This window comes from Ursus americanus, chromosome 28 (assembly GCF_024610735.1).
Source record: "Ursus americanus isolate L20-20 chromosome 28, mUrsAme1.1.p, whole genome shotgun sequence".
Lineage (NCBI taxonomy): Eukaryota > Metazoa > Chordata > Mammalia > Carnivora > Ursidae > Ursus > Ursus americanus.
The window spans coordinates 16,640,353-16,667,204 of record NC_142154.1 but is presented as its reverse complement, the minus strand read 5'-3'; the positions used below and the strand labels follow the sequence as shown (position 1 = coordinate 16,667,204).

At 53.0% G+C, this 26,852-nt stretch overlaps 1 protein-coding gene across 1 annotated transcript; it reads right to left on the bottom strand.

The window, feature by feature from the left end:
- Positions 1-26,852, bottom strand: SYNM (synemin). Its single transcript, XM_045795408.2, has 5 exons — positions 25,924-26,852; positions 18,920-19,044; positions 9,005-9,075; positions 3,863-6,306; positions 1-3,001 (listed from the first exon to the last, which is right to left on the bottom strand). The coding sequence occupies exons 1-5, from the start codon at positions 26,731-26,733 to the stop codon at positions 2,663-2,665; spliced, it is 3,789 nt and encodes a 1,262-aa protein (XP_045651364.2). The 5' UTR covers positions 26,734-26,852; the 3' UTR covers positions 1-2,662.

Here is a 26,852-nt window from a genome sequence, read left to right as displayed (position 1 = left end):
TGCGTGTAAACACATATATATTTTAATTAGAGTTTAAATAGAAACCACAAAAACACTTACTAGAAAACATTCACTCTCCAGGAACAAAGTGGGTTTTTTTTTTCCTTTGATTTTTATTTTTATACATTCTTGTGACATTTCCCTCTGTAGGGAACAGGAGCTTAGAAACATCAGCTTTTTCGAGGATTCCATCCTAAATATACATTTGAAACCACACAATATCGAAACTACCAGTGGGAGGGTGAAAAGCATTCTGTGTTTTGTCTCCACAACGGTAAATGTTGGTTCTGCCCCACCCCCAAAGTTGACTGCTATGGTCTCCAGAGGGACTGGTTTTAAAGGACCCGGAGCTGTGGGGTGATCTGCTCAGTGTGGAGGGCCTGCCCTGCTCCTGGGTCATCCAAAGACTGAGCCACCAAGGGCCGCTCAGGAGTCCCTGTCGGTGATTCCTCTTGGCAGGCTACTCCTCGAAGATCCGTGTTCTAACACGGAAATGTAAATTAAGACCTAAGATATGTATTTTCCAAATAGAGGTGGGTCGTGATATTCATAATCTGTCCTCGTTAGCACTCATTTACAAGGCAGGAGAGGGACATAAAACTAAGCCCACTGAGACTCACAGAACAGACTCCCCCCACCCCCCGCCATCAGTCTGTCTTGCCATCAAACCGGTAGGCTGTCACCTTGACCAATACATCGCTTAGACAAACACCATCACCCACTACAGCTAACAGAAAATCAGCCCATCCCTGACCGTATTAGAAACAAGAAGCCTTTGTTTGCAAAGCTGTCGCCTGTGTACCGAATGTGACCATTTACTAGTTCGTCCGGCACACAACAACGGTTTACACAGGCAAGTCGACTCTTTCTACACCCGGATTCACAGTGTGTGTCTGACAGATCATCCCGAAAGCTTTGCTGCCTTTCTCCTGCACTTATTAAGAAAATGCACGCTCCCTCAACGATCTGCGGTGGCCATTTCTGGGGGCCGAGGAGATGGAGGTCTTGGGGGCTGGGGAGCCACTGTGTGACCCTCCCCTCTCGTGCCATAACCACCACCCCATCACCAGAACCCACACGAGGCTGCTGTCCCCTCGAATCGTTATTCCTCAGCTCACTACCGGCAGTTCTAGAGTCTGTGTTAGAGAAAATACAGTTTCAACTTTATGTGCAAGAAACTAGCTTGGATTAAAAACGCTGTGCGGCTCGAGATATTAGTTTGCGTGAGGCCATACCTTTGAAGACGGGAGCCCTAAAAGCAATGCCCTTATGTAAAATAAAACAAAGCCAATAAAGCACCCTCACTCTGGTATCTTGAACTAGGTGGTATGCGTGTGAAGGTCAGCATCCCGTGGCCCAGGAGGGCAGGCCCTTTGCCTTCCTCCGGGGGCCCCTCCTCGGTGTCTCAATGCTGGGCAGCCAGAGGGGAGCCCAGCTCCTTCCCCCAAGACATCTTCTTCTATTCAACATGAGTATTCACTCCCCTGAACGAAACACCCCAGCTGTAATGATTTCTGTTAAAAATGCAAACACTTCCTTGAGGTTGGTGGTGGTTTTTCATCGCAAAGTCTTTGAGCTCAGAAAGACCTTGGCCCCTTTCGTGGTGGGTTAGAAGGGCTTCTTTGGGGGAGGGGGGTGTCCCATCCACCCTGTGCTTCCAGGGTCACTGCATGACCATCCGGGAAGCCAAGTTCTCGTCTGAGCATCAACATTCTCTCTATGGTCTTCGGGGTCTGCCTCCCACCGGGAAAATTAAATGTTTAGGTGCTAAGGGCTAAGGTGCAGAGAAGCTCGAGAATACTCTGGTAGGAGCGGGCTACTCCAGAACTTCGGTCGTAACAGAAAAGCATATTTAGACCGTGCGCTACTTAACCACCTAGTGCTGCAAAAAAGTCCTCTAAGCGAGTCCCAAGAATCATTCCCCCCAACACGGTGCAGGGTTCTGGGACCTGTGCAAACATAGCAAGTATATTATGGACTTGAAGTATCACAACAGGCGGAGGCCGTCCTCTCCGTAAGTAAAACACTATATATTTTTTAAAGCTCTGCACATAGAAAGCAATTCACTCAGGTCTTAAAGTGAATGGAACTTTTTCCTAAAGATAAAATCATTTAGAGCTTTTTTTTTTTTTTTAATGGAAGCAATCTGCTTCTTTCCCAGGATTTCTTTTCGAGAAGACTTAGAAAAATGTATACATTTTTCCTTTTCAATGCTAGTTTCTTATTTCAGATTAGCACATGCAAGTAAGATTGACCGTCAATACATTACTTTGACCTTGTTACCATATAAGCATCTGACCTATGGATTGTTAATTATAACTTTAAACAGATGCGAGGCATTTCTGTGACCAGGAGCAAAACTGGTAGAAATTGTCTCTAGGAGTGGACAGAAAACTCCAGGAAAAGGAACTCTGAAGACTGAAATGATAAAAAATACTTCTGTCAAAGTTCCAACTCAAAAATAAAAGTCCAACACCTTTAAAGGCGTGAATTAATTTGAAACCTTTACAGATTATAAAGGAAATTGACATCGCCTGGAGCACTCTTTGGAGGAAGAAAAAGGGGGCATCTTAACAAAGAGTGAACCTCCCTCCTTCAATTAGTAAAGGCCTTTGCGTGCTGCCCGGTCACCAAGTAAGATACCACTGAAAACAAATATTTATCAAAACCAGTGTCCTTCACTGTCCTCCTCCGGATTGTCTAGATAGAGGAGGGCCACTTTCTTTTCATCCGAAATCACCGACCTTTGGTCTACCGTCCTGTGTAGCTGCACCGTCCTGTCAAACTCCGCCTGCTCCTTGCCCTTTTCCCCGGGGACCTGGTGTCCATCCCCAGCAGAGCCCTGAAAGCTCGCGCCAGCCACCCAGGCCTTCCCGCTGCCCCCGTCTCTCCAGGCACCACGGTCAGGGGCGCCATGCGCGGCCGCTTCCGTCCCTGCGGGGAAGAAGACTGTGGTCTCTCGTGTCCAGCGGGGTGTCACCTCTATGTTACTCACGTCCACCTGAAAGGGAAATGGAGCGTCTTGGGGCCCCGGCGCACGCAGCCTTACCACTCCGGGGCTGTCTGCTAACTCATCTCGCTCAGGGGAGCCCACCAAGCCGGCAGGTGCAAGCGTTTCAGAAATGGGTCCTTGGAAGACAACCTGTTCAGGGGTTCTGGTTGGTGCGGGGACCCAGCCCGGTGCACCTGCTCACGCCCCATGCCTCTTCTGCCCCTGATGCGTCCCCACACGGGCCTCCTGAGGCGACTGGGAACCAGCCTTTGGAAGGCACTCTCTCATCAGGCCCTCCCTGCCCACAGTGTACCTACGAGCAGCCTGGCTCCCGTCTGCTGAGCCCTTTCTGAGGCCCTGCTCCCCGATCACTAAATTCTCCGGGCAGGGGATGATCTGCTCAGTGGCTTGATGCCTCTGCGACCTGCTCTTGACCTGCTGTTCCCCGACCACGCTTCTGTGACACCCAACTCTCTGCTGTCTGCAAGGGGGGCTGCAACCTGGATTTGCTCACGGAACCCCCTCTAGGGCCTACCCGAAGGTGCTTTACAGAAGTCTGGGTACCCATGGACTCTTCGGTTTGAAAATAAACACCCCCCTTCCCGCCCTTAGAAATGGGGCCCTGACAAATAACTTCCCTTTTAGCATGAGACTGTTTGGAGCCAAACACACGGTGTCCCTCCAGGTCTGTGGAAAGCTCTAGGGGCCAGGCTCTCCCGGGCCCCCCACCTCCTGAAAGGCAGGGACGGATCCTTGGAAGACAACTTCTTTGGACACTTGACTTTGATCAGGACCCAGGGTGAGGTGCCTCACCGACCGGGCGGCACCTGCCGAGCCGGCTGCCTGACTTGGGTCACCTTCCCCACTTACCTCCACCACCTGCGCCGTGGGTCCCTCGCGAGAGACGTGCTCAGTCCTCCAGATCCCAGCAGGGCCTATTTGAACGCGCTTGGCAGACCGGCTTACATCCTCGAGCACATGCGACTGGGCGAAGCCCGTCGGGCTGGTTACTTCCACGGTGGCCGACACGGGCCCGGGGGACGTGGCCGGCTCCGAGCTGGGGGAGGCCCGGCCAGCGGCGTCCTCCTCACTGTAGGGGCGGTACAGTTCCTGGGTGGCCCAGCGCCGGAAGCGGAGGCCGGCAGCCGGGGCCTCCTCTGCGCTCTCCGCGCCCGGGCTCCCGGGGGCCGGGCTGGGCCGCCTGGCCAAACTGTCTCGTACCACCGACTCCACGACCTTCTCGATCTCCCCGGCTTCGTCTTTGCTCAGCTCCTCCAGGTCTAACTGATTGGCGTCCACGGTTTTCGAGAGGTTGACTTCAGCAACCAAGGTCACAGCCCTACCACTGGAGGTGTGCACTTTCTTGACGTCGACGGACACGTTCTCGGGCCCACCCTGACCCTCTCTGGTGAGGGCCGACAGCTCCTCCTTCACGCGCTCCGGAAGGCTTTCTTCCAGCTGCCCAATAACCTCCACCATCTGGTGTCGGGGCTCCTTGAAGGCCCCCTTGAGGGACGTGTGGAACTCGTGTGGTATTTTAATCTCCTTTTCGATGACTGTGGGTTCCGCATGAAATTCACCGCTTCTAGCTTGTTCTTGCCAGTGAGTATGACCCACGTCCTCTCCCAGGGAAGGTTCTACGACGTCCGGTGGCTTCACCACCGTCTCTCCCGACCCATCATCCCTCTTGACTCTTCTCCGAGTCCCTGGCACAATCTCATCCTGCCAAGAGTACCTGATGGTGGACTCTTCTTCGATGTGGATCTGCCCATACACCGAGCCCTCGTCTCTGTCCTGCGCCCCGGGGTGCTCATCTGGCGTCGACACGAAATAACTCTGCTCTCCCCCTTCTGAGTCGCCGGCCTCCATGACTTCTTCGACGTGGGTTACGTTCTCTTGGGGCCACTTGGTCTTCTTATGCCGATTACCTGAGAACGTGCTGTCGGCTCCTCTATAACCTTCTTCCTCCTCAACGAGCCCCTTGGAGCCCGGAGACACATCGTCCACCTCCTCCACTTCGAACGGGGTAGAAAATTCCTCTGCCTTCTCACCACTGACGTAGCTCACAGGTTCCTCAATGATCTCCACGTTGACGACCCTTGCCTTCCCCTCTCTTCCTTTCAGACCAAGGTTGATTATGTCGCCTATCATCCGCTCGGCCGACTTTCCCTTCAGGTCCACCTCCTTGACGTCCTTGCTCAGAAGGTAGTCCAGGCCGGCTTCGTCTGAAACATCGACCTCCTCCGTCAGTCTCGACTCCACGACTATCTCGGTCTTTGTTTTCCTGTCGCCGGGAAGCTCTTTCCTATCCATGTAAGTGACCTTAGTGTCTGGAAAGGCATTAGCAGATGCCTCTGTATCCGGAGACTGGGTGAACTGCTTCAGGATACTGGACACGATGTTTTCTGCTATGGTTTCGGTCGTGGACTCGCCCTTCGGTAAGCCGGCGGTGTCGCCGGGGCCCAGCCTGACCCGGGCCTCCCGGGTTTCCACGCCTCTCCCGGTACCATCACGGGGGTCCTCCTGCGGGGGCGTCTGCAAACCTTTCGGGGCCACCTGGGGCACGCTCTCCCGGGAGACTTCTAGACTGATCGGCACCTCTCTCTCTCTCTCGCTTTTCTCCTGCGCCGACTCCTTCCCTCTCCCCTGCTCCCTCAGTTGCTGGCTTTCTCTCTTTCTTGCTTCTTTATCTAACTTTGTCAGCTCTTCCCACCTTAGGTTTCTCTCCTCTGAAGCCTTCTCTTTGGAATCGAACATTTTCTCTTCCCGCTTTGTCTGGACGGTTCCCGGCCTGTTTCTGTCTTGCTCCCTCGTGGCGTTGGCTTCTGTCTTCTTTCCCACAGTGACGGTCCTCTCACTCGACCACGTGTTTTTGGAAGCACCTGCTGACACGTCATTCCGGCGTTCCTGGTAGGGCTTTTGGGCCACGGCAGGCTCTCTGGCCTCACGAGCGGAGGCGTCCTTCATACCTGCGCTTCTCGGCCTCTCGGGGAATGTTTTCGCTGGAGCGTCAGCATCTCTTAAAAGATTGTGCGTTGGAGAGAAAGTTCTGAAGTTGCTTTGACTCTCGGCAGTTTTCTCGTGCAGGTTGGCAGTTTTTTCATACGTTGTTTCCTGCCGGGTGGTGGTACGGGAAGAATATTCTGAGCCTAGGAAGCCTCTTCCGGCAGCGCTTCCAACAGCGGGCTGTGCCGGCAGGTGAGGGCGCCGCAGCGGGCTGTGGCTGAAGGGGGCTTTCTGCCTTGCGAACAGATTCCTTTCATTCTCCCTCTGTAACACCGAGTGGCCGTAGCGATAGGACGTGCTCCCAAGCTCTGCAGAAGATGACAGGCATCATTACCTTCTTTCATCTTAAAAGCATCACCACAGGTCAAATGCCATCGCGTCATCATAGAAGCGTACTATTACGGCAGAAAGGGCATTATAAATGAGAGATCTTCAATCTCCAAATCATTTCTTTTGGTAGTTTTAAAAATCCTGTTGCAATAAAATAGAGCATGACCCGTGCTTCGAACCAATCCCTTTCTCTGGTTACTGATCTTAAAACGTTATGAATCTTAACAAACATTATCAAATGCGTGACCGGAGAGCACGACCTCAGAGAGGTCAAGGGTGCCCATTTTCGGGGCTGAAATTTCACAGTATCATGATAATTTGGAAACATGCATTTCTACCTTGTTGACCTGAGTTTCTTTTACGTATTTCAGCGGAGAAGAGCTTTGTAGTTACAAAGTATAGGATTAGTAAACACCAATCAGCATTGTCCCCCCACCCCCCATTTCATGGGCTCTTATTTGCCTCTGGTTTCCACGTTGGGCCAACAAGTCCTGCAGAATTTAACTTTTTCTAAGGCTCCCTGACTTCTTCCATTTTTACGCTTCTATTTTTACAAACTTCTCATTTGACAAGGAGCCGCCAGACCAGGAAGCCGACCAGCCACCAACACTACGGTCTGTTTTAATGCCATGATCCTGGGTGTGGGAGGCAGTCCACCCGGCTTCCTGCTTGGTTCCAGATGATTCGCAGAGAGTGCTACCTTGGGTGTGTCCAAACTCCACCACGAGGGTACAGCAGCTGGTGGTCAGAAGGTGGCCAGGAGCACCACCTGCCCAGAGAGCGCCCCCTGGTGTCTACCACACCCCACCAGGGCCGAGCCTGATGAAGCCTATTCCCCCAGTGTGGTCTCCTTGTCATGGGAGCCAAGGCCAGGGGCCCCTGTAGGACAGATCCCAGGACACAAGAGAGAGACCAGGCCAGGACATTTTCTATGAAGATTCCTCTTTTCAGATCCACATACTAAGCAGAGAAGCCCCAGAAGATGAACCCCTGGGAAAGTGCAGGAACTATCTGGTTTTTAATTAAGGTCCACCAAGAAATATGGAAGATGACAGACTGGTTTCAGGCTCTATCGTCTTGTGGGCAAGTGGCCAGCATTATTCTAGACAATATTACAAAAGAAACAGAAGTGTCTTCATAAGCATTGATAAATTCACTATCTAGGAACACATCTGTACGTTTATTCAGTGAACGGTCAATGGGCACGTATAGCATACAGGACACAGAATGATCTGGAAGCTCAAAGCCTCATAAAAGAGTTCACAACCCATCCTCTTTCTTCTAATGTTCCTTGCTTTTGGCATAATCCATAACTGCCAAACTGAATTTAGTTTACAAATACTGTCTCCATATCCTTTAAGAAGCTTGACAAAACAATCAGTGAATGAAACAAGTTAACAGAGACTCCCAGGAGCCCTCTTGCTGAGCTCTTCCCAGGCTCCACCATCGCAGCTCGTCAGAGATCTGTAAACCCTGGCCCTGAACTGTTGGTTCCCCTCCAAGTCTGGCCCCAGCCCTTTTCTCCTCTCTCCCTTCTCAGTGCAGACTTACTTATGTATCCTCACGTAACAAATGTAGCCAAGTTAACCTTGAAGTTGGGTGAATGATACCTGTGGCTTTTTTCAACCTTACTCTCAAAATAAGAAAGCAAACTTGTTGGGTGCAGTCTATGACCAAATCCAAACCAGTCACAGATACCCTAGAACCAAAACTGTGACCTTTCAAAGCTGTAAGGCACCTAAGAGGGATGCAATTTTTGAAAAACAAACGTGGACAGTGGTGTTGGTTTTTTTTTAGATGTGCCATCTGTCCAGATTGGCTGTTAACCAAACATTCTCCTGATAGAAGTACCAAATACATGTATTCCCAATGTGCCACGATTCTGAACATGGTAACACTCACGGAGACCAGAACTCTGCTGAGTAAGGCGTAAACTGGGCATACTGGGAGTAATTCAATCTGCCCTTCCTTAGCCAGAAAGCCCTTTCAGTTCTACAGAGCTTTAAAAGCTTTATTTTTTGTTTCCCTTCTGAAGTTATCCTACAGGTTCTTAGGGTCTTTCTAACGAACGTAAACCCATTCTCTTGGTTCTGCAGCTACAAGGAATAGGAGTTTAATTCTGTACCTTTTGGCCTCAATCAAGACGGACCTTAGGGCGCCCAGGGACACCTGCCACACGCATCGACCCGAGCTGCCCAGGCCGAGCCGGGGCAACAGGAACGGTGTAACTGTTCCCACCTCTGCCCCTGATGGGGGAGCAGGTGCCAGAGCGTGGACTCCCTGCCCCACAAAGTAATACCTCCCTACGCTTGTGTTGAAGCTGTAAGTCTCCGGTCTGTAAAGGGCGTGATAAATTCACGTTCAGCGTCTCCTCCTGGCCCTTCATGCTTCCCGCTGCTCCATCAGCCCCTTCTCCCTCCCCACCCTGGCCAGATGCACAAATGAGTTTACAAGCACTTTTCCACGCAGTCCCATTTACATTCTTATTTAAACCACCACCCATTAAATAAAATCGATTTGGTCCTTAAGAGAAGGATGAATGACACTCACCTGAAAACAATCATATCAAACCCCAATTCTTCCAGACAAATGATGCTTAACTATTTAACCACGGAATGAACCTGTTCAGATGGAAAACATCTTATAAATTAAATAATGAGCTTTTCTTCTATTTACCTTGTGGTATGTTTTCAATGCGCTCAGTCAAGATCAATATCTCTGGATTACTCTCTCCCTCCAGTAAGGCTCTGTAAAAATAATTAAAAAACAACAACAACTCATCAGGAAACAGAAGAGTGCAAAGTGCTGCTACATGCCATAGTAAGTAGTATTTGGTTGGTGACCACGCTGTCACAGTGTCCTGTGTTTTAGGACTCGTTTCTGGAGATATTGTCGCACAGTGATGCAAACCCCTCTCAGTGGGCCTGGCTGGACACAGCGATGACCATAATGAGGGGCGAGGGCTTCAGAAAGTTTGAGGAGGCAAGCCCTTCTAGAAACCCCTTCAAAACCCAGGACAAGGAGAAGGAGGTAGGCCCAGGAGGGGAGGTCAGGGTCTAGCTTGTCTGGGAAGCGCGGAGGGGCCCATGCATGCCAGGTCACCCCAGGCCAGAGAGCCCCAGAACAATTAAAACCCCCACCGGGGTCTTTCTGGAGCCACAGGTTGGGGGCTGACTAGGAGCAGAGCAAGGCCTGCCATCGGTTTGTAAAAAAGGCAAGCAGAGGGCACGTGTGGTTTTCATGCTGGGTTCCCTGGGGACGTCCTGGAGCTAAAGGGAAGGAGAGAGATGGAAAGCAGGCAGGCAGGAGAGGAAAAGGAAGAGCTGCAGACCCCGCCCACCACCAGCAGCACCACCCCAGGGGCCTTGTGGCATCCCATTCTCTCCTTTACTGAAACAGCGAAGAGCACTTGACTGGGTGATCCCTTCGGCCACATCTAGAAGTCTAGAACTGCAGACTCTTCATTAAGTTGTCATTCACGTGCACAACTCGGAGCCCCGAGGGCAGAGCGGAGGGGCAGGCTTGGGCCCCGAAGGTCCCGGCGTGCTGGGACAGGTCACCACCGGATGCGGAGGGACCCCTAGGACACCGGCTGCTGCAGGCACAACAGTTGTTCAGTCGCTACAGCAACGGGTGAAGTCAGTACCTTCGGTTCCAAGGAATACGCTGCGTACGGCAAAGGGCAGCCAGAAGCAGGCCCACTTGGAAATAGCGCTATTACCACGGAGAGCTGGGCGCGGAGGCAGGGGCGGGATGCCAGGTCCGAGCAGGGACTCGGCGGTTCGGGCACCCCGGGGGCCAAGCTCTATTCCCACCGATTCAGATGCGGCGAGCCCCACGAAGACGAGAACCCCACGGGCAGGTGGAGCACAGCCAGGGAGGGCCCCTCCTGCGGCAAAAAGCCAGTGGGACTCCACGCGAGGGGTCCACGGGTGGGTCCGCCACGGGAGCAGCGGCTGAGGGGCACACGTGTGCACACTCAGGAAGATGAGGGGCCGGGGCCAGAGCCCCAGGCCTTCCACTCGGGGCGAAAGCCAGGAAACAGGACACCGACCCGTTAATCCCACATCCTCATGACCAAGCGTTTCAGATTCCAGGAACACAAATAGCTTCCATCGCCGAGAAAATTCTGAGGTGTGTATATAATAAGAGGAAGGGTCAGGGTAGCAGTCTAAGGGTCTGTGCCCCAGGATGACAGCAGCCGAAGAGGTGACAGGACACAGAGTACAGGGTGGGGCTTGGTGAGAAGGCGAAGTTCCACTTCAGATCTGCCTTCGGCCCACTCAGCGGGAAGCCTCGGGGACCACAGGGCTTCTCCCTTGAGCCACCCCAGCCAGGACAAAGTGCTTGTGAGGTCAGCGGAGAACTCAGTGACAGGGCAGGGGGGCTGGGGGACGTACCTTCCCTTAAAGAGGAATGCTTTTGTTCCTCTCTCAGGGGAAATCCAAACCACCACCAAATTCTGTCCTACTCAGGGCCCTGAGTGGGACACGCTGGTTACCTAGGAGCGGGTGCCAGTCCCCTGAAGGGGATGTGTGCCCACATGCTGGTCGTCAGGCCTGGCTAAGACCGGGCACCAAGCATGGCTCAGACCTTCCCCTCCGTTCCTCAGGAAGACCTTCTAGCAACCCCCACACAAGGCCAAAGATAAGCATCTGGGCTCTGGGGTTAGAGGACTGGAGTGCCGGACAGGGTCTTGGCCAAAGGCACAGGGCTCCCGCCCCGGCAGGGAGAGTCCCGTTGGAACCCAGGCAGCCTGGGCGCCCGTCCCTGCAAGCTGTGCAGACCTCCCTGCCAGGCCTGAGACGTCGGCATTTCATACAAACTTTCAAAAGAACAAATCTGCAGACAGACCCCCCCAGACCATATTAATGCAAGCATAGTCAACATCTTTTGGTGACTTCCAGCAAAACGCCCCTACAGGGCTCTCCCCGGAGCGTATGAAGCTCCTGCTGGGGAGGAACTCAGCCCTACTCTGCAGGGGGGGCTCCGGAAGACAGCGGCGTGTGTCCCCTTCCCCCACCCGAGCAGCCAGTGCAGGGCCTGCCGGGCACGGTCGAGGCACCGGTCATTTAATTCACGCCTTAATGAGCAGACACTGCTCGTGACACAGGGCGTCCTGCCTCCACCAGCACAGCTCGCAGGACTAAGAGGACAGAGGCACAAACGAAATCGCTCAGGAGATGCCAGAAATTTCCTCAAAAGCTCCAAAGGGCACATTTTTAAGGAATAGACTCATGCACCTTTAAGAAAAGGGTAGAGCATTCTCTGGTTATTTTGAGAGCGTTGGAGGAAACCGGCCTCCAAGCCGCGGTGACTGTGAAATGCCAACCCCCTGAATCACGAGCTATTAGTGAACATTTTCTGCAGCCCCACAGGTTGGCGGCCTCTTAAGCAGGAAAATAAGCAAACATGTGCGGGAAAACCAAGTCCCCGGCCTCATTAAGGAGCCCGAGACAAATCCATAGCGCGTAAGTGAGCTATAATGTGGCCTCTGGCCAGGCTCCAGGCCCTAATAGACCCCACTGGTCATCAGAGCGGGGCTCAGTGTGGCTGGGGCTCTCTGTCCAGGATAGATTATCCTAATGGAATTTCAGGGCATGTCCACTGTTATTCGGCCCTGGGGGCACAAGGCACGCCCATGTCCCCGATAAATGTGGACAAGAGTAAGGGAAAAGGGACAGTTGGAGGATGTTTCCAGAAGGGATGTCAGTGGAGCCAAATGCGATGGTTCACTAAGTGCTTCCTGGCTAAACACAGGTGGAGAATGGTGGGAGGAAAAGAGGATGGAGCTGGGAAAAGGAGCCTCAGAACCGCCTCCCTGGCCTCCAAGCTTCAAGAGAGATTGGGGGACTGCCTGCCACCCTGACTGGGGGGGAAGGGAGCCAGGTGCAGGAGGGGGAAAGGGGAGAGAGGACAAGTACCCCCAACCGCATTGGAAAGGCCCTGCCCCACACCACAGGCATTATATGGAAGATAATACTGAGGCCATTCCCTCTGTGCTCAGTTCTAATCACAAATCAAAACCTATCCATCAGTTCTAGAGACTGGAAAAAAAAAAATCAAATGATCGACAGAGAGACCAAGATGACTAATAAAACAGAGAAAAGCAGCACTGGGAGTGGTTGATAGAGAAACTTCCCGAGTCAGGTTGCCTGGATTCAAACCTGGTCCTGCTGCTTCCTAGTTCTGTAACCTTGGGCAAGCCATTCAAACCCTCTGTGACTCAGTTTCCCCACTGCTGACATAGGCAGCATTCACAGGTGTGTGGTGGTCGCTAAATGGAAAGTTCTTGCAACAACGGCTGTCACAGAACAGGGGCTCAAGCAATGGCCACAATCATCACGATCGTCACCTTCTACTGACCTGAGAACAAAGCTGATTTTCAGTTGACTGAGATAGTACAAGACGGGAAGAGATGCTGGATAACCCCAGATCCTGGTGGACAGAGAGCAACCCGTTTCTGCAGTGATGTGGGGAAGGCTAGCAACCAAACGTACGGCTTACTCCTCTCAGCCTCCTCTCCTGGAAACTACACGTTTGTATTAATTTCAAAGATTTCACCTAATAGCCAGCTAAGTCTCCGTGTTAACACACAGTTATAAGCTTTCAAAAGAGTAGGATTTGATTTCGCAAAACAAAGTGTACTTCTCCAAGAGCTGGAGAAATTCCAAAGAACTGTTTTCCTTTGAGCAGGTGCGTGAAAAGGGGTAGGTGGGCCTAACACAATAATGCAGGGACCAGAAATATCATTACGACGGTGAAAATGCCATTGGTAGGAGTTATAGCTATTGCTTTATGAGCGGACCAGATCCAGACATGGAGTATTTATTTCCTCCAGTTGAAACTGCGCTGTTTCTGCTCCTGGCCAGCAGAAAGAGGAAACAGGAAGCTCGCATGTCCCCGCTGCACAGACATACAAAGACCGTGTGTTTTGACGTTGTTGTTTCCAACCTAACCTTTTAAAAGAAAGACTGTGCCTGAAAGAGCCCAGGCAGTAAATCTTTGCCTTACATTTTCATATCTGGCCAGCCAAGACTCCCGTCAGTATTTTTCTTTTGAAAAATGGTCTGGCTCTGCTTTCCATTTCTTCAGGTGACATTTAGAACAACTGTTACATATTTCAGCCCCAAAACATTAAAAAAAAAAAAAAACCCTCTTTTTTAAATTTTGAGGGAGAATGCATCACCTGTCCCCCAGATCAGAAAGCCAGGACGGACCCCCTGCGCACACGGTGTGGGCTTGGGACTCGGTTTATCGCGGGGTGTTTTTGTATTTTTTTGTTTCAAATCTGAATATCTTCTTTTCTTTTCATTGTATTTTCTAACACTTTATTCCTGATGACTGGGTTGTTCTCTTTCTTCGAGGGGTTGGGGGTGGGGAGGGGAGGCTAGTTATTTTCTAGCAGTGGGTGGGGTTTGGGCAGTGGGCGGGGTTTGGGGCACAGCAGGTTCGGAATGGCACCACCGCCCCGGTTTTACCACGTCTGAAGGAGCTGCTGCTTCATGGAGAAGGCTGGCCTCTGGCGTGGTCTGGTCTGCAAGAGCGGGTGATGAGCGGCACCCTTCTCCCCGGGTTCCATCCAGGAGCCTCCCAATCCGCTCCCTGCATTCCTCCCAGCCAGGCTCCAGGGCCTTGGTCAGCCTTCGCGGAGCCTCCCTCAGCCACCGGGCTGGAAGCCCTCGGTCCCTCCTGTGAACCATCTTCATCTGACCCTGTTCGTTGGCAGTGAACTATCTATAGGAGTTTGTTTTATCATCTGCTTTGGCTTTTACCTAAGTGGACTGGTCCCTGCTCACGCGTGCCCCCGACTCCCCACTGCCCTCTCCTGCATATCTGTTCAAATTTCCACCATCCTTCAAGACCCCAATCAAGCTCGCCTCCCTCCTGAAGCCTCCCCGGATTCTCACAACTCCCTTCTCCTCTCCAGAAAACCTTGCACACGAGTCTTATGAGGCATTGCTTGCTTCCAACAGTGCTGGAGGCGACCTAGGTCCACGAGGCCTTGTCCACAGCATGTGACCCTCAACACCAAGCCACACAGCTGCAGGTTTGTGTGCCCCCCTGAGCTGGCACGGCGCCCTGCGTGCCAGTGTCTCTGGAGCAGCCTGAGGGCACAGGTCCCACTCACAAAACATGGCCTCACAGCTGTGGCCCTTGGCCATCCATCACACGCAGCCCTCCATGCCAAGCCCCCAAAAGCAAGCTCGCCCAGGGAGCCCCAACACTTGGCATTGCCCCCGATGCCATGCTAGCTCCGTCCTCAGGTCCTTGCCCAGACTGGCCCCTCTGCCTGGAAGCCCTTCCCACGTGATCTTCTGGAAGCCGGTGCTGCAGGCCTCATCCACCACTCCCCCACCGTACCCTGCACACCACTCAGCCTGCCCAACCTTCTCCTGCCTCTAGGCTACTGTGATACCAGCTTAGTGCCTTCGGGATGCTCCTGGGCTGCCCTGCAAACAGGGGTGTGCACCCTGCATCCCCTGGGATCTTGTTACGAGGCCGGCTTTGACCAGAAGGTCTGGAATGGGCCTGAGATTCTGCATTTCCCACAGGCCTGAGTCGTCTAGCGATGCCAGTGGGCCCCTGGAACAGGGAGGCCCTGCACCTGACAATCCTCCTTGGAGCTGTCAAAGCACCATATCTGGGCCCATCCTGGGCCAAGCTGATTGGAACATCCAGGATCAGGCCCAGGGGCGATGCTTTATCAGGCTCTCCAGGTGGCCGCCAGGTCCAGATGAGGCTGAGAACCACACCCGTCCTGTCGGAGCATCTCCCCTCTCACGGCTCGGCTGCCAGTGTAATAAACACACTCCAGGAAAAAAGCCTCGTGATTGCATACGTGGCGGACAAGCCCCTCCACCCTGCACGACTTCACCGGTGACAGGCAGATGAGGGCGAGCGCGGGCCCCTGGGCCAGCCCACCTTCTCTCGTACTCTCCTGGTGTCTCAGCATTAGCCAGCCCGGGGTTACTGTCCATCCACCTGCAGCGTGGCAGGAGGGCTCGTTCTCACGCTCCCCTGCCAGGCGAGATACCAGGGTCTTCCCTGGCCACCAACTGGCCTCCTGGGTTTGAGGAGAACCTCCAGCCTTAGATGCTGGGGTTTGCTTTGTCCGAATTTCATTATTTTAATAATTTGCACCTTTACTTATAAACTAAGTCTACATTTAGTTATAAATTATCCTATTCTGTTATTAGCATTTCTTCTTCACTGTGAAGGTTTCCGGAAAGGGCCAAATATCTGGGTTCGGAAGTGTGCGTGACATTTGAGAGCTAGCCTCAGCATAGCTGACAAATTCCAGCTATACTGGGCTGTGCTTCTAACTTGAAGGAGCCACAGCCCCTTCTCTTACACATGAGATGCTAAGTCAACGTGAGGACCATCAGCTCGGCAACGCCGGGGGCGGGGGGAGGGGCACCGCAGGGAAAACCTGGGGCAAATCCGCCTGATCTCAGTCAGGAGACAGAAGCAGAGCCACCACACTGTCAGCCACCCTGGGCCCCTCTGGACAGGGCTGGTGAGGAGTCACACTGCATGGGGTCCTAGGCCGTGGTCCCCAAGTGCCTGACGGTCCCTGCTGCACTCCCTGGGGCGGGGTGTAGAAGGAAGGTCAACTTCCTCGAAGACAGCGGGTTGAGATTTATAAAGATCAAAGGGGCCCCTGTGAAGGGGTCAGAAGAGCAAAAGGGCACTGACACAAATATGCATTTTCATACCTGTTCTCCGAATTTGGGCAGCAGGACAAAATACGGGAAGAGTCACATAAGAGGTAACAAGGGCTTATCTGCAGGACGCTCAGCAGTGATAAAAATGCTAGGCGTCTGGCTCGTACAAAGACAGGGGTGATGGTCCACTGCACGTGTTGCCTTTTAGATCTGCGGGCATCTCCCGGACTCAATCCTGAGCACTGGAGGCGGGGAGGCCTGCGGCCGTTCTGACCCCTGGGCTTGGTATCTGCAGCTGGGCAGGGCCAGGCTCCTCGTCTTCCCTGTGCGAACTTGGACGTCAGAAAGACATACAGTGAAATCAATCACCCGCTTCCCTGAAAGTACTCTGGCCTTCTAAATTCCTAGGAGGTAGCCAAGTCAATCCCTAATTGGGTTACAGCAATGCCAGGAACAGACAGAGGCTGTAAACTCTGTCCCTGCCGACAGTCAGGCTGCTGACATGAGCTCAAAGGCTCCCTGTCAATGCCCTTGAAAAAAGCGAGGGTGTGAACACCTACCAAAAAAGCCAGGCCCTGGACGCTCAGGCAAGATGCCCACCAGGCCCCTTCCTCCGACTAGGTGGGGGCAAGACTACAAGGACAAAGCCGGGAGCTGGCTGGGGCCCATCCTGCCACAGTGTGGGCAGAGCCAAGGAGGAAGAGACCAGGGAAAGCAGCAGGGACGGTCACTGCCGACAGTGCTTAGACCTACTGTGCCTGAAACTAGAGACTTTTTCCGTCAAGCAAGTAGTAAGTGCCTTTGCTGGCTTGAGCCAGTCTGAGAAAGGCTTCGGTCAGTAGTAAGTGAAAAAGGTCCTGATTAATGCTTCCTTCCCCCGAATAAAGCCTGTTTTGAAGTTTTCCTTATAAGTAATTTAGATCACCTGACCGGACTTGATTTAATTTTGTGATTTTTCATCCCATGAGATTTCCAAGGAGACTGTGGGAGATGGACCTGGAGAAGGACAGGCTGGCTGGTGCCACCTCTTTCTCCTCTCTATGTCCTGAGTACCCTCCCCTCCCCGCAGGACTCAGCCACAGCACGGCTCTCAGAGCGGGGAAGCAGCAGAGCCCCCAGTGGCTTGCCCACCCCTCCATCCAGCTGGGGGCTCTTCCAAGAGCTGCTGTGCCCTAGGCAGGCTTCGCCCCTTGGTGGCTGCCTCTAGCCCAGGCCAGGGGCTGCCCGATAGCCTGCTCCCTCTTCTCTGATGGTCAGAAGGGCCCTGATGAGAAGCTGGCTGAGACAAGTCTTCCAGACAATACACAGTGAGGTTAGCCCAGGGCTGCAAGGCAGACTACCGGCGTACCCCAGCCAGACAGGATCTTTTCACCCAGGCCACTTAGATATTCTGAGAGCAAAGTCATGATCAGAAGGCTGCATAGGCAGCCCACAGGGAGTGCTGGACTAGGCCCGGGCTCTGTCTGGACTCTGCCTCCAACCAAGGGAGTGGGCCTTCACCCCGTTCTTTTTTTTTTTTTTTTTTTAAGATTTTATTTATTTATTTGACAGAGATAGAGACAGCCAGCGAGAGAGGGAACACAAGCAGGGAGAGTGGGAGAGGAAGAAGCAGGCTCATAGCAGAGGAGCCTGACGTGGGGCTCGATCCCATAACGCCGGGATCACGCCCTGAGCCGAAGGCAGACGCTTAACCGCTGTGCCACCCAGGCGCCCCCCTTCACCCCATTCTTAGCCTCTCCAGGCTTAACTCCCCCAATCTGTTCGCAGTGATGCTGTCGGAAGATGGCATTTATGACCATGTCTTCTACTCACTTGCCGAGAGGCAGAGTTTCCAGAGCTCGGTCACACCCATGACTGATTTATGCTCTGACGTTTCCTGGGAACGAAGGGGGCATCGTGCCCACTTTACAAGGTTTGGTGGGTAAGGCACAGATCTCTCGCCAGCCTGAGCCCCTGGCTTCCAGGCCCCCCTCCCTCACCTGTGAGAGGGGTGAGTGGTTTCCACCCAGCAGGGAGGGTACTTCGGCCAGTGAACAGCCTCAAAGGGCTTGCGCTGTGTCCAACAGGCAGTAAAAGCTCGAGAACGTTAGTTGCTGTCACTATCCGCACAAGTGGGGAAACCGGGGTCTCAAAAGTCCTTCTGCTCTAAGGGTCTGAGATCTGCACCCCCCCCCCACGGCCCATACCAGTCCTCACTGAGTATGAAATCTGCAGGAAATATGGGGCACCACCCCAAACAAAGACTGCTTACCCCTCCTTGGGCAGGAAGGGGAAAGCCAAGGAGAAGCATCACTTTCCGGCCCATGGGCGGCCCCAGGGACTCCGGACTGTGTTCTCTGCCCCACCCAGCATCCAGCCCCTTTGAGGACTTTGAGACTGTTTCATCCGGATTGCTCACCCCCAATTCAAGACATCATCTTGACAAACAAAGCCAGTTGCCTAGAGTACCAGGCCCATCTTCCGGCAGAAATGAGGTGCCTCAAGGCCAAACCCATGGGGAATAGAGTCAGAGCCTTGGGACTTGAAGCCACAGTGTGACAGGCACATGGTCGTGGGACTTTCCAGGTCTGAGTCCTGGCCCTCCTGTTTCTAGCTTCCTCACTTCTCGGAGTGGGGCTGGTCCCCCTGTAAACGCAGAACCTAATTCCTAGGATCCAAGGAGTTGACAGGTGCAAACCTCTTCCCTGGTGCCCAGGACACACAAGCCCTAGGCAAGGGTGCGAGTTCTGCTAGTCCCATTACGAGGAGGGTGGGGGGCACCTGCTCGGCAGTCTAAGTGCGGTGCCGCGCTTCCTCCTCTCTTTTTGGCCCTGGACTCCCCGCCTGGCCATGCCAGGGGTTTGCTCTCTAATGATCACACAGCCCCGGAGACTCCAGAGGCTACGGGGGATTTCGCCCCGGCAGCCCCGCATGGCATCCTTACCGATACGTGGCCACCTCCAGGCTGAGGCTGGTCTTCACCTGCACGAGCTCCTGGTAGTCCCGCAGCCGGTCAGCCATGGCCAAGGTGAGGGCCGCCTTCTCATCCTCCAGGCAGGCGATCACTCTCTAAAGAGAGCAAAGGGCTTTTAGATCAGAGGGCTGGAGCGCCACTTGGTCAAACTGAAGGTACCAATGGTTCAGGATGCAAAAAGGAAAAAAAAATCTCTAGGCTTATTAAAGAGGCAGTCATTGTAAGGGTGATATTAAATACAGTATTTCTTCCCCATAGAAATTATTATTATTATTATTATTATTATTATTATTATTATTATTATATTATTGCATATGGACGATGTTGACAGGACACGGGCTGTTCTGTTCCTACTCCAGTGAGAATGAACGCTGAGAAGTTCACGAAAGCATCTCTGCTGTTCAGACATCATCAGGCTGCTTAGAAAGTCAACACATCAAACTGGTCAACAGAGATGCTATTCCAAGTGAGCCCAGATGAGAACACGGGGCTTTTCACCATAGCTAAAACAGAAGTCCCTCCAATTTGAAACAGAATCGCCCCTGTACTCGAGATTTCCCCCCAACATAAGCAGGTGCATTCACAGAGCTCTTTGTTTCACCCAGAAAAGCTACACTGATGAGACAGGAGTATCTTCCAGGCATAAATGTCAATGCAGACCAGGAGGTAAATCTTTTTTCACTATACTCGGCAGACGTCGTTAAGAAGCGCTCCCTCCACACGTGTTCACATCGTGCTCACGGCCCTGAGAGCGCTTCCGCTCACACCTGGCTAATTACATCTGTCCATCTGTCCATCTCTCTCTCTCCCCAGCTGGGAGACACTGAAAGGCATGGCCTGCCACCTCGTGCATCCCCCATCTCTAGAAAAATACCCATCCCCTAGAAGTCGCATAGCACACAGTCGGTGAACTAGACTTGAAACGATCAAGATAAAGCATGCTAGCTCCTTAAAAATGTGTTCTTTCAAATCGACAATATCTTTCAGTTCGTAAACACAGTGGCTTCTCCGGTACCATTTTACAGTTTTGCATTACTCTGCGTTAGAGTTTTACATCAATACTTTATAGTTGCTCTGGGGAATAATTAACTGAGCAAATACTTAAACACTGAAATGAGTCCATATTCTTTAACTTCTGGTTGTTAATGGAAGACGGTCTTATTTCTGAGCACAATTAACTAAACTGGCTACATTTTTAGACATTAATCTTTGTGGAATTCAAATAAGACAGTCAGGAGAGGGCATCTATTTCCATTCCCCTGTAATCCCTGCAGCAAAGGCACCAGGCGATACGCTAAAGGTCTGCAATAAATATGTTAGATCTGTAAAACCAACGAATAATTTAAGATTTCTCACTGGCTCTACCACCAGGCGATACGCTAAAGGTCTGCAATAAATATGTTAGATCTGTAAAACCAACGAATAATTTAATATTTCTCACTGGCTCTACCATAAACGATGCAGAACTGGCACGTGATATAATCCTGCTTCCCTAAGAGTTCCAGATCAGCTAATGATTGTTGCTAGGTTCTCTTTGTGTATATAAAGCATGCTAAAAACAAAAACTGAACCCATTTAGCTTTGAAAGCAAAGGAGTGAATTTAAGAACCTCTAGCTAGTATCCCAGGGTAGATCTATGTTAATTTCCTCCAAAGTTGGCGTTGTAAGTAGTTAACAGGGTTTGCCAAAGCAGACCCTTCCAGTCTTGACTTCAGAGACAGGGTTGCCAAAATGTAGCCATGACATTCAGACATTCTGTACTTCAGGCTTTGTGTTAAAATCCTATGTTCCCCATTTCAGAGGGACTATAATCCCAGGACTAAGGTTACAGTATAAGACATGATATAAACATCCAGAGATCACGCTTTCCTACCGCAGGAAATGGAAGCCACATATCAAATCTTGAAAATCTGTCCCAATTTTTTCTTTACAGGGAATTTCAATTGTTATCAAACTGCTTAGAAAAAAAAAAAATCACAAAAATCACATGCACTTGATTCTCCAACCACAAACTTCCTGAGCAGGTCAGGATCTCCCAGCCATGCCAAAGAGGCAGGCACAAAGACCCTCTCTCCTCCCAGAGGGCACACAGTAGGTCTGTACCCCCACAAAATAGGAGGGGGGAAAGAAAACCCAAACCGCGTTTGAGTTAAAGTATAGTTCCAACCACATTTCCGTGAGATTCAACTCTCCCAAAACTGTCAAAGGAAAATTCCTTGACTTTGGGAAGCAGGAACGTAAGTAAGACTTACTGGCTCCTAACGGTCTCTACAGAGACTGTAACCGATCCTGCTGGTTGAAGCGAGCTTCGAGTTGGCCTCAACGTTGCCAGAAGTTTTCGAACCGTGGGCCAGGCCAGAGGCACTGGCGCAGGAGACCTGGCACTCTGATTCCTACTCTTACCGAGCAAAAGCAGTCCCCACCTACTGTTATAAAAGCTGGGGAGAGAGGTCACCTTTATCAAGTGCTATTTCGAGAAGTCTGGATGGCATCACAGGTGATGATGCAACAGAGGTCTGTACCAGGGAGAGCGTGCTGCTGTTGGGGTCCAAAGAAAGCGCTTTCCCTGCCCCCAGTGGGAGCTGCTCTCTGCGGAGGTCACACGACAAAACGGGAAGAGCCTGCAATTGTCACAGTCACTCAGCATCCTGACTGGTAGAGCTTGAGCGAATTTAAAGACTGTGATAACCTCACTGAGACACAGAAACGAAATGCAGTCGGAGTAACAAGTGTTCATGTGATGCTACGTTTTTTTAGCTCTAGTCCAGAGAACGCTCTCGACTCCAGACTCAGAACCGGATCTTACAATACCAGGTGGGCATCTAAGAGGCATCACAGAGTGGACTCTGAGGTCCCACCCAAATCGGCCGAATGTCCTGCTCCAACCGCCTTCAGCAAGAGCAGTCCCTTTTCCCGGTGGCCGAGGCCACCAGCACTGGAGTGGACTTGGGATTTCTCCCCCTCTCTTCCACTGCATCCAGCCCATCCGCAGACCCTGGTGGGCTTCAACCTCAGAGGAGAGCACCCTCTCAGCCCCTCATGGCTGCCCCGGTCCAAGCATCCAGCACCTTCTGCCTTGATTAGTCCAGAAGTCCCCTAAGAAGTTCTCGCTGCTGTCACTCTTGTCCCATACTTTCTGTGTCCCACATGGCCGCCGGGGCGAGAGCATTCAGGTACAGTCGGGTCACCCCTCACCTCTGGCAGTCACCCAGCGATTCCCCATGCTGCTCAGAGCCAAAGCCCAAGTCCTTGTAGAGGCCAAGCTCCCCCTCGCTCACCAGCACCCCCCGCCCCAGCCACACCCACTTCCAGGACACCCTGCACTGTTTCCACCTCAAGACCCTGGAAAGCAAGGGACTTACTCTGTTTTGTTTTGTTTACTGCTATGTCGCCAGCACTCAAGAACCAGGCCCGGCACACGACGTGCACCATAGCAGTCGGATGAATGAATGAACCCGTGGACTGTTTTTCTCACCCCTGTTCCACAAATGGGGAAACAGAGGCACAAACAGGGGCAGAGCCAGAATTCAGGCCCACGTGGGGCGGCTAACCCATCCCCATTCCAGTCAAAAGAAAGTTCTCATTCAAGCACATGTTGGGGACTTGGACGCCTTTTATAGTCAGCCTCAAAAGGCCAAGAGCTCAGTTTCATAAGCAAAAATCTCAGTGTTTATAGGGGTAAGGCTGGCGTCAACCAAAAATGTCTTAAGTTTTTGTCCAAAGCTTCTTCCTGCAAACCGGGAGACAGGGTGTGTTCCTCTGGCTTCAAGTGATATAGACCACATATAAAATGCTGGGGACCTGGATGGCAGTTGGGCAAACTTCTCTCTGGCAGATCTGGGGGGCGGGGCCTAACACACTGGCCTTAGGGGAAGAACCACTCTTCCCAGACAGTCCCAGCAGCATCTCGTTCTCTTGGGCTACAGAGGAGGCCCCGAGCCAGGAAGGCAGCCGGCACCGAGGGGGGTAGGGGAGGGTTCCCTTTAAACCACAGGGTACGCAAAAAGTAAATGAAACACATCTGACACAAAAACTATTCTAACAGCCGGCGGGAAGGGTCAGAAAGTATTTTAGGGTTTCAGACGGATGAGCACCTCTGGGCTAGCCCTTAGGAAGAACAATTACCATTATTCTATGAAGGCAGAGGGAATACTGGTTAAATGTTTCTCTTTGATGGAACAGAGAATAGAGGAATGTTGGGTCTGGGGTTAGTTGCTCAGACACTGGTACTTGAAGAAACCTTGGCTTAGCTACTTACACACTAGGCGACCTATGTGCCTCAGTTTCATCATCTGTGAAATGGGGCTAATATTAGTATCCCTCTCATGAGATCGAACTGAGGACTAGAAGTGAACACGTGTGAAGGGCCTGGTTCCTGGGGTGCCTGGCAAGTGAGAAGCGCCGGATAGAGGCTGACTCTTAGTAATGAAACATTTACCACAGTATATTAGCTAAACCCGGTTTTATGATATCATCAGTCTCCCCAGAGCGAGCTTCTATAGAATTTGAAGAAATCAAGGGCTCGGGGCTAAACCACGAATACTTACTCTTTTACAAAATTCCTAATATCTTTACCTTTAAAAAAAAATTACTAATGGTTTGGTGTTGAATCTTTGGGAATGCAATTTGAAATTGGGTGCCTTCAAAGTTAACTGGGGAAAAAACTGGGGAAAAAAAACCCAAGTCCCGTCGACATTCCCTGCTCCCTACTTTTAGGGCAAAGAAGCAAATTCCAATGAAAGAGACATCACCAGACAGACTGGTGAGGGTGGGGTCCTAGTCCCCGTCAGGTGCCACCCCGGGGAAGGCACTGGGGTGACACAGGCCCTGGGCTCTGTGTCAAAGGGCAGGGCAGTGATTCCAAGTGCACATCCCAAGCCCCTGACTCTGCTGCAGTCAGAAGAGCTCTGTTTCTGGGGTGCCTGGGTGGCTCAGTTGTTAAGCTTCTGCCTTCGGCTCAGGGCGTGATCGTTATGGGATCGAGCCCCACATCAGGCTCCTCTGCTGGAAGCCTGCTTCTTCCTCTCCCACTCCCCCTGCTTGTGTTCCCTCTCTCGCTGGCTGTCTCTCTCTAATAAATAAATAAAATCTTTAAAAAAAGAAAAAAAAGAAGAGCTCCGTTTCTATCTGTTCATGTCTGAGGTTGCACTAAGATTTAGTTGGGGGGGGGGGGGGAAGGGTCCTGTTCCTGAAAAAGAACCCTGTAATCAGAGCTTCAATGTCCAAAATGAGCCAAGAGAGCTATGACTGCAAGGGAATAGTAAGGATTTGGCCCACCCAACACACTTCAAGGAAGCAGTTTCCAGACCTGCCGGCACAGCACGGGCCCTTGGGGCGGTAGCACAGTTTCCAGGCACTGGTTTTTAGTTAAAAGCCCCGCGAAAGCCTACGCTGAGATGCTTTTCCACTTCCACTCCACACAGAGCATGGTGCCCTGTGGAACTAGCCTCTCTGGCCCTCATCATGAGCGAGGGAAGCACTCTGGAGTCTAGACTAAGAGCTGGAAATCAGCACACACTTCAGCCACTCCCTGTTCTTGCTACACCGACAACCCTGGGGGGTGTGGAGGGTGGGGGAAGCTTTTGAAAATTATGAGGCAGAGGCCCAATAAAACCCACATTCCAAAAGATTACATTCCAAACAATTTCGTATTGTACTGCTTTATAGGATTTCCCATCTAGACTCCAGCTCTTTGAATACTGAAACCCCAAGGCAGTGCTCAGGACCTAGGAGCAGTCGATAGATATTTGCTGATTATTTGTGGACACCTGTCATGTCACCATAGTCCTCTAGGCTACAGCCACTGTGTTCCCTTTAGACCCTGCATTTAAAAAGGGGGTGGGGGGGCACAAAATCCTTTTACCACAAATCTTTAACTCCAAGCTACAGATTATCCCCTTAAAATATTTCTGAATCTGTGTGGGTGTTATTCTGAACTGTCCTCCTGAGAACTACTGATAGTATGATTTGGGGATATTTTCAATTCTGGCCTCGTGGAGGCAGGCCCAGGGCCAAGCCTAGTACTGGACTGGGACCATAATCGGCCACAGGTGTTACCTTGTCGGTGTCAGAGGTCTGGGTTTTGCTTCTCTGAAATACCAACTGTTTCTATTACCCCGCACTTTCATAGTAAGTGTTTATATCACATCCTGCCACAGGGACCGGCCGGTTTCCACAACTTTTCCACTACCCAGAGAGATCCGCTGTCGGCTTGTGAGACTGAAAAAACCATCTCCGATGGGGCTCTTTTCTGCATGAAGGGGGCTGCCCCTCCCAAGAACACACAAGGCCCTGGCCCAGAGAGCCAAACCAGCTGCCTCCTACTAGGAAAGCCCTCTGGCAAAATAAAAACCGTTTTAGGAAACGATTTAAGTTTTCCCCTGGGGTGCCCTACAGCCAAGCAGCTGTCATCTTGAATGGCTCCCGGTCAGGACTTGACATTGCCTAGCCACCTCCCAACACCGAGACCTAGCCGGGAAGGAAGAAGCTGTCGCTTCTGAAACTACTTCTGGAAGTCAGAGGGGCGTCTTGCTGTACTTTTATGTGAATTACGTCTACGAAGCCCAGGAAATGGAAAGAGAACCTAGAGCTGACCGGGTCCTGGGTCTTTTGTCAGGATGCGCCCGCTCCTGGCAAGATCTAAAGAAACTGACAACCTAACAAGAGGACAGGGACAGGACTCTCCACCGGGACCTGCCACAAGGGCACTCGCCGGCTGAGTCGGTCGACCCGCAAACCGCGCTCCTCCTCCACCGCAGGTGAGACGCTGAGACGCTGGGACCCCGGGACCCTGACGCAGAGCTGGGGGCCCCTTTCAGCGCCCAGCTGCGGGGGCTGTGGGGGCCCCCTCTCACCCGGCCCCACCGCTCGGCGGCGCCACGCCCCGGGCGCACGCAACAGGTCCGGGGAGCCCCGCTGCTCTCTCCCATCACCACCGGTAAGGGTCCCGGGTGGGGCGGTCCCCGCGCACGGACCTGCCGTTCCTCCGCCTGCAGCTCGTACTCCTCCTGCACCCGCCGCAGCTCTTCCTCCAGCAGCGCGCGCAGCTGCTCCAACTCGAGCGCCTCGCGCCGCAGCGCCTCCGCCTCCTGCGCGCACAGCCGCGTCTCCTCCTCGGCCTCGCGCCGGCTCTCCTGGCCGCGCCGCAGCGCGTCCTCCAGCTCGCGCACCTCGTCCTCGTACAGCTGCACCGTCTCCCGCCACGACTCGGCCACCAGCAGCGCGTAGCTGTCGTGCACCTCCCGCAGGCGCGGCGGGGGCGCGGCGGGGCCTGTGGCGCGGGCGCGGTAGCTCATGGTCAGGCGGGCGGCGCGCGCGCGCAGCTCCCGCACGTCTTGCTCGTGGGCCGCTTCCAGGCCGCGGCGCTCGGCCTGCAGCCGCCCCAGCAGCGCCTCGAGGGCGGCGCGCGCGCCCAGCGCCTCCTGCAGCTCGCGCCGCTGGGCGCCCAGCTCGGCGTCCAGGCGGCCGCGGGCGGCGCGCTCCTCCTCGCCCAGCCGCTGCAGCTCCCACAGCTCGCGCCGCAGCGCATCGCGCTCGCCCTCGGCCAGCGCCGTGGCCCAGCTCAGCTCGTCCAGCTGCTGCCGCAAGCCGCGCGCCTCCTCGGCGAAGCGGGCCTGCCCCTCCGCCCACAGGCCCTCCTGCCCGCGCCGGCCGCGCAGCTCCTCCTCCAGGAGCAGGTTTTCGCGCTCCAGCTCCCGCACACGGCACACGTAGTCGTAGAGCCGGGCGTTGAGCTCCTGCAGCTCGGCCTTCTCGGGGCCCGTGTGCAGCCGCCAGGACAGCATCTTGCTGGGTGTACGGGGCTCTGCCGGCCGGCCGGTTCCTTCCTGCCCTGGTCTTGTCCCCTCTTCTGAGCCGCTCTGGCCCCGCCGCTGCCCCGGAGGCCCGCAGACTGGGGCGGGAG

What these genes read in the sequence shown, in the direction of transcription:
- SYNM (XM_045795408.2), bottom strand. Translation starts at nt 26,733, where the DNA reads ATGCTGTCCTGGCGGCTGCACACGGGCCCCGAGAAGGCCGAGCTGCAG. An exon ending in CATTGAAAACATACCACAAG is followed by an intron (nt 6,307 to 9,004) that starts GTAAATAGAAGA and finishes CATCTTCTGCAG; the next exon opens with AGCTTGGGAGCACGTCCTAT. An exon ending in CCACGGCGCAGGTGGTGGAG is followed by an intron (nt 3,002 to 3,862) that starts GTAAGTGGGGAA and finishes TTTCCCTTTCAG; the next exon opens with GTGGACGTGAGTAACATAGA.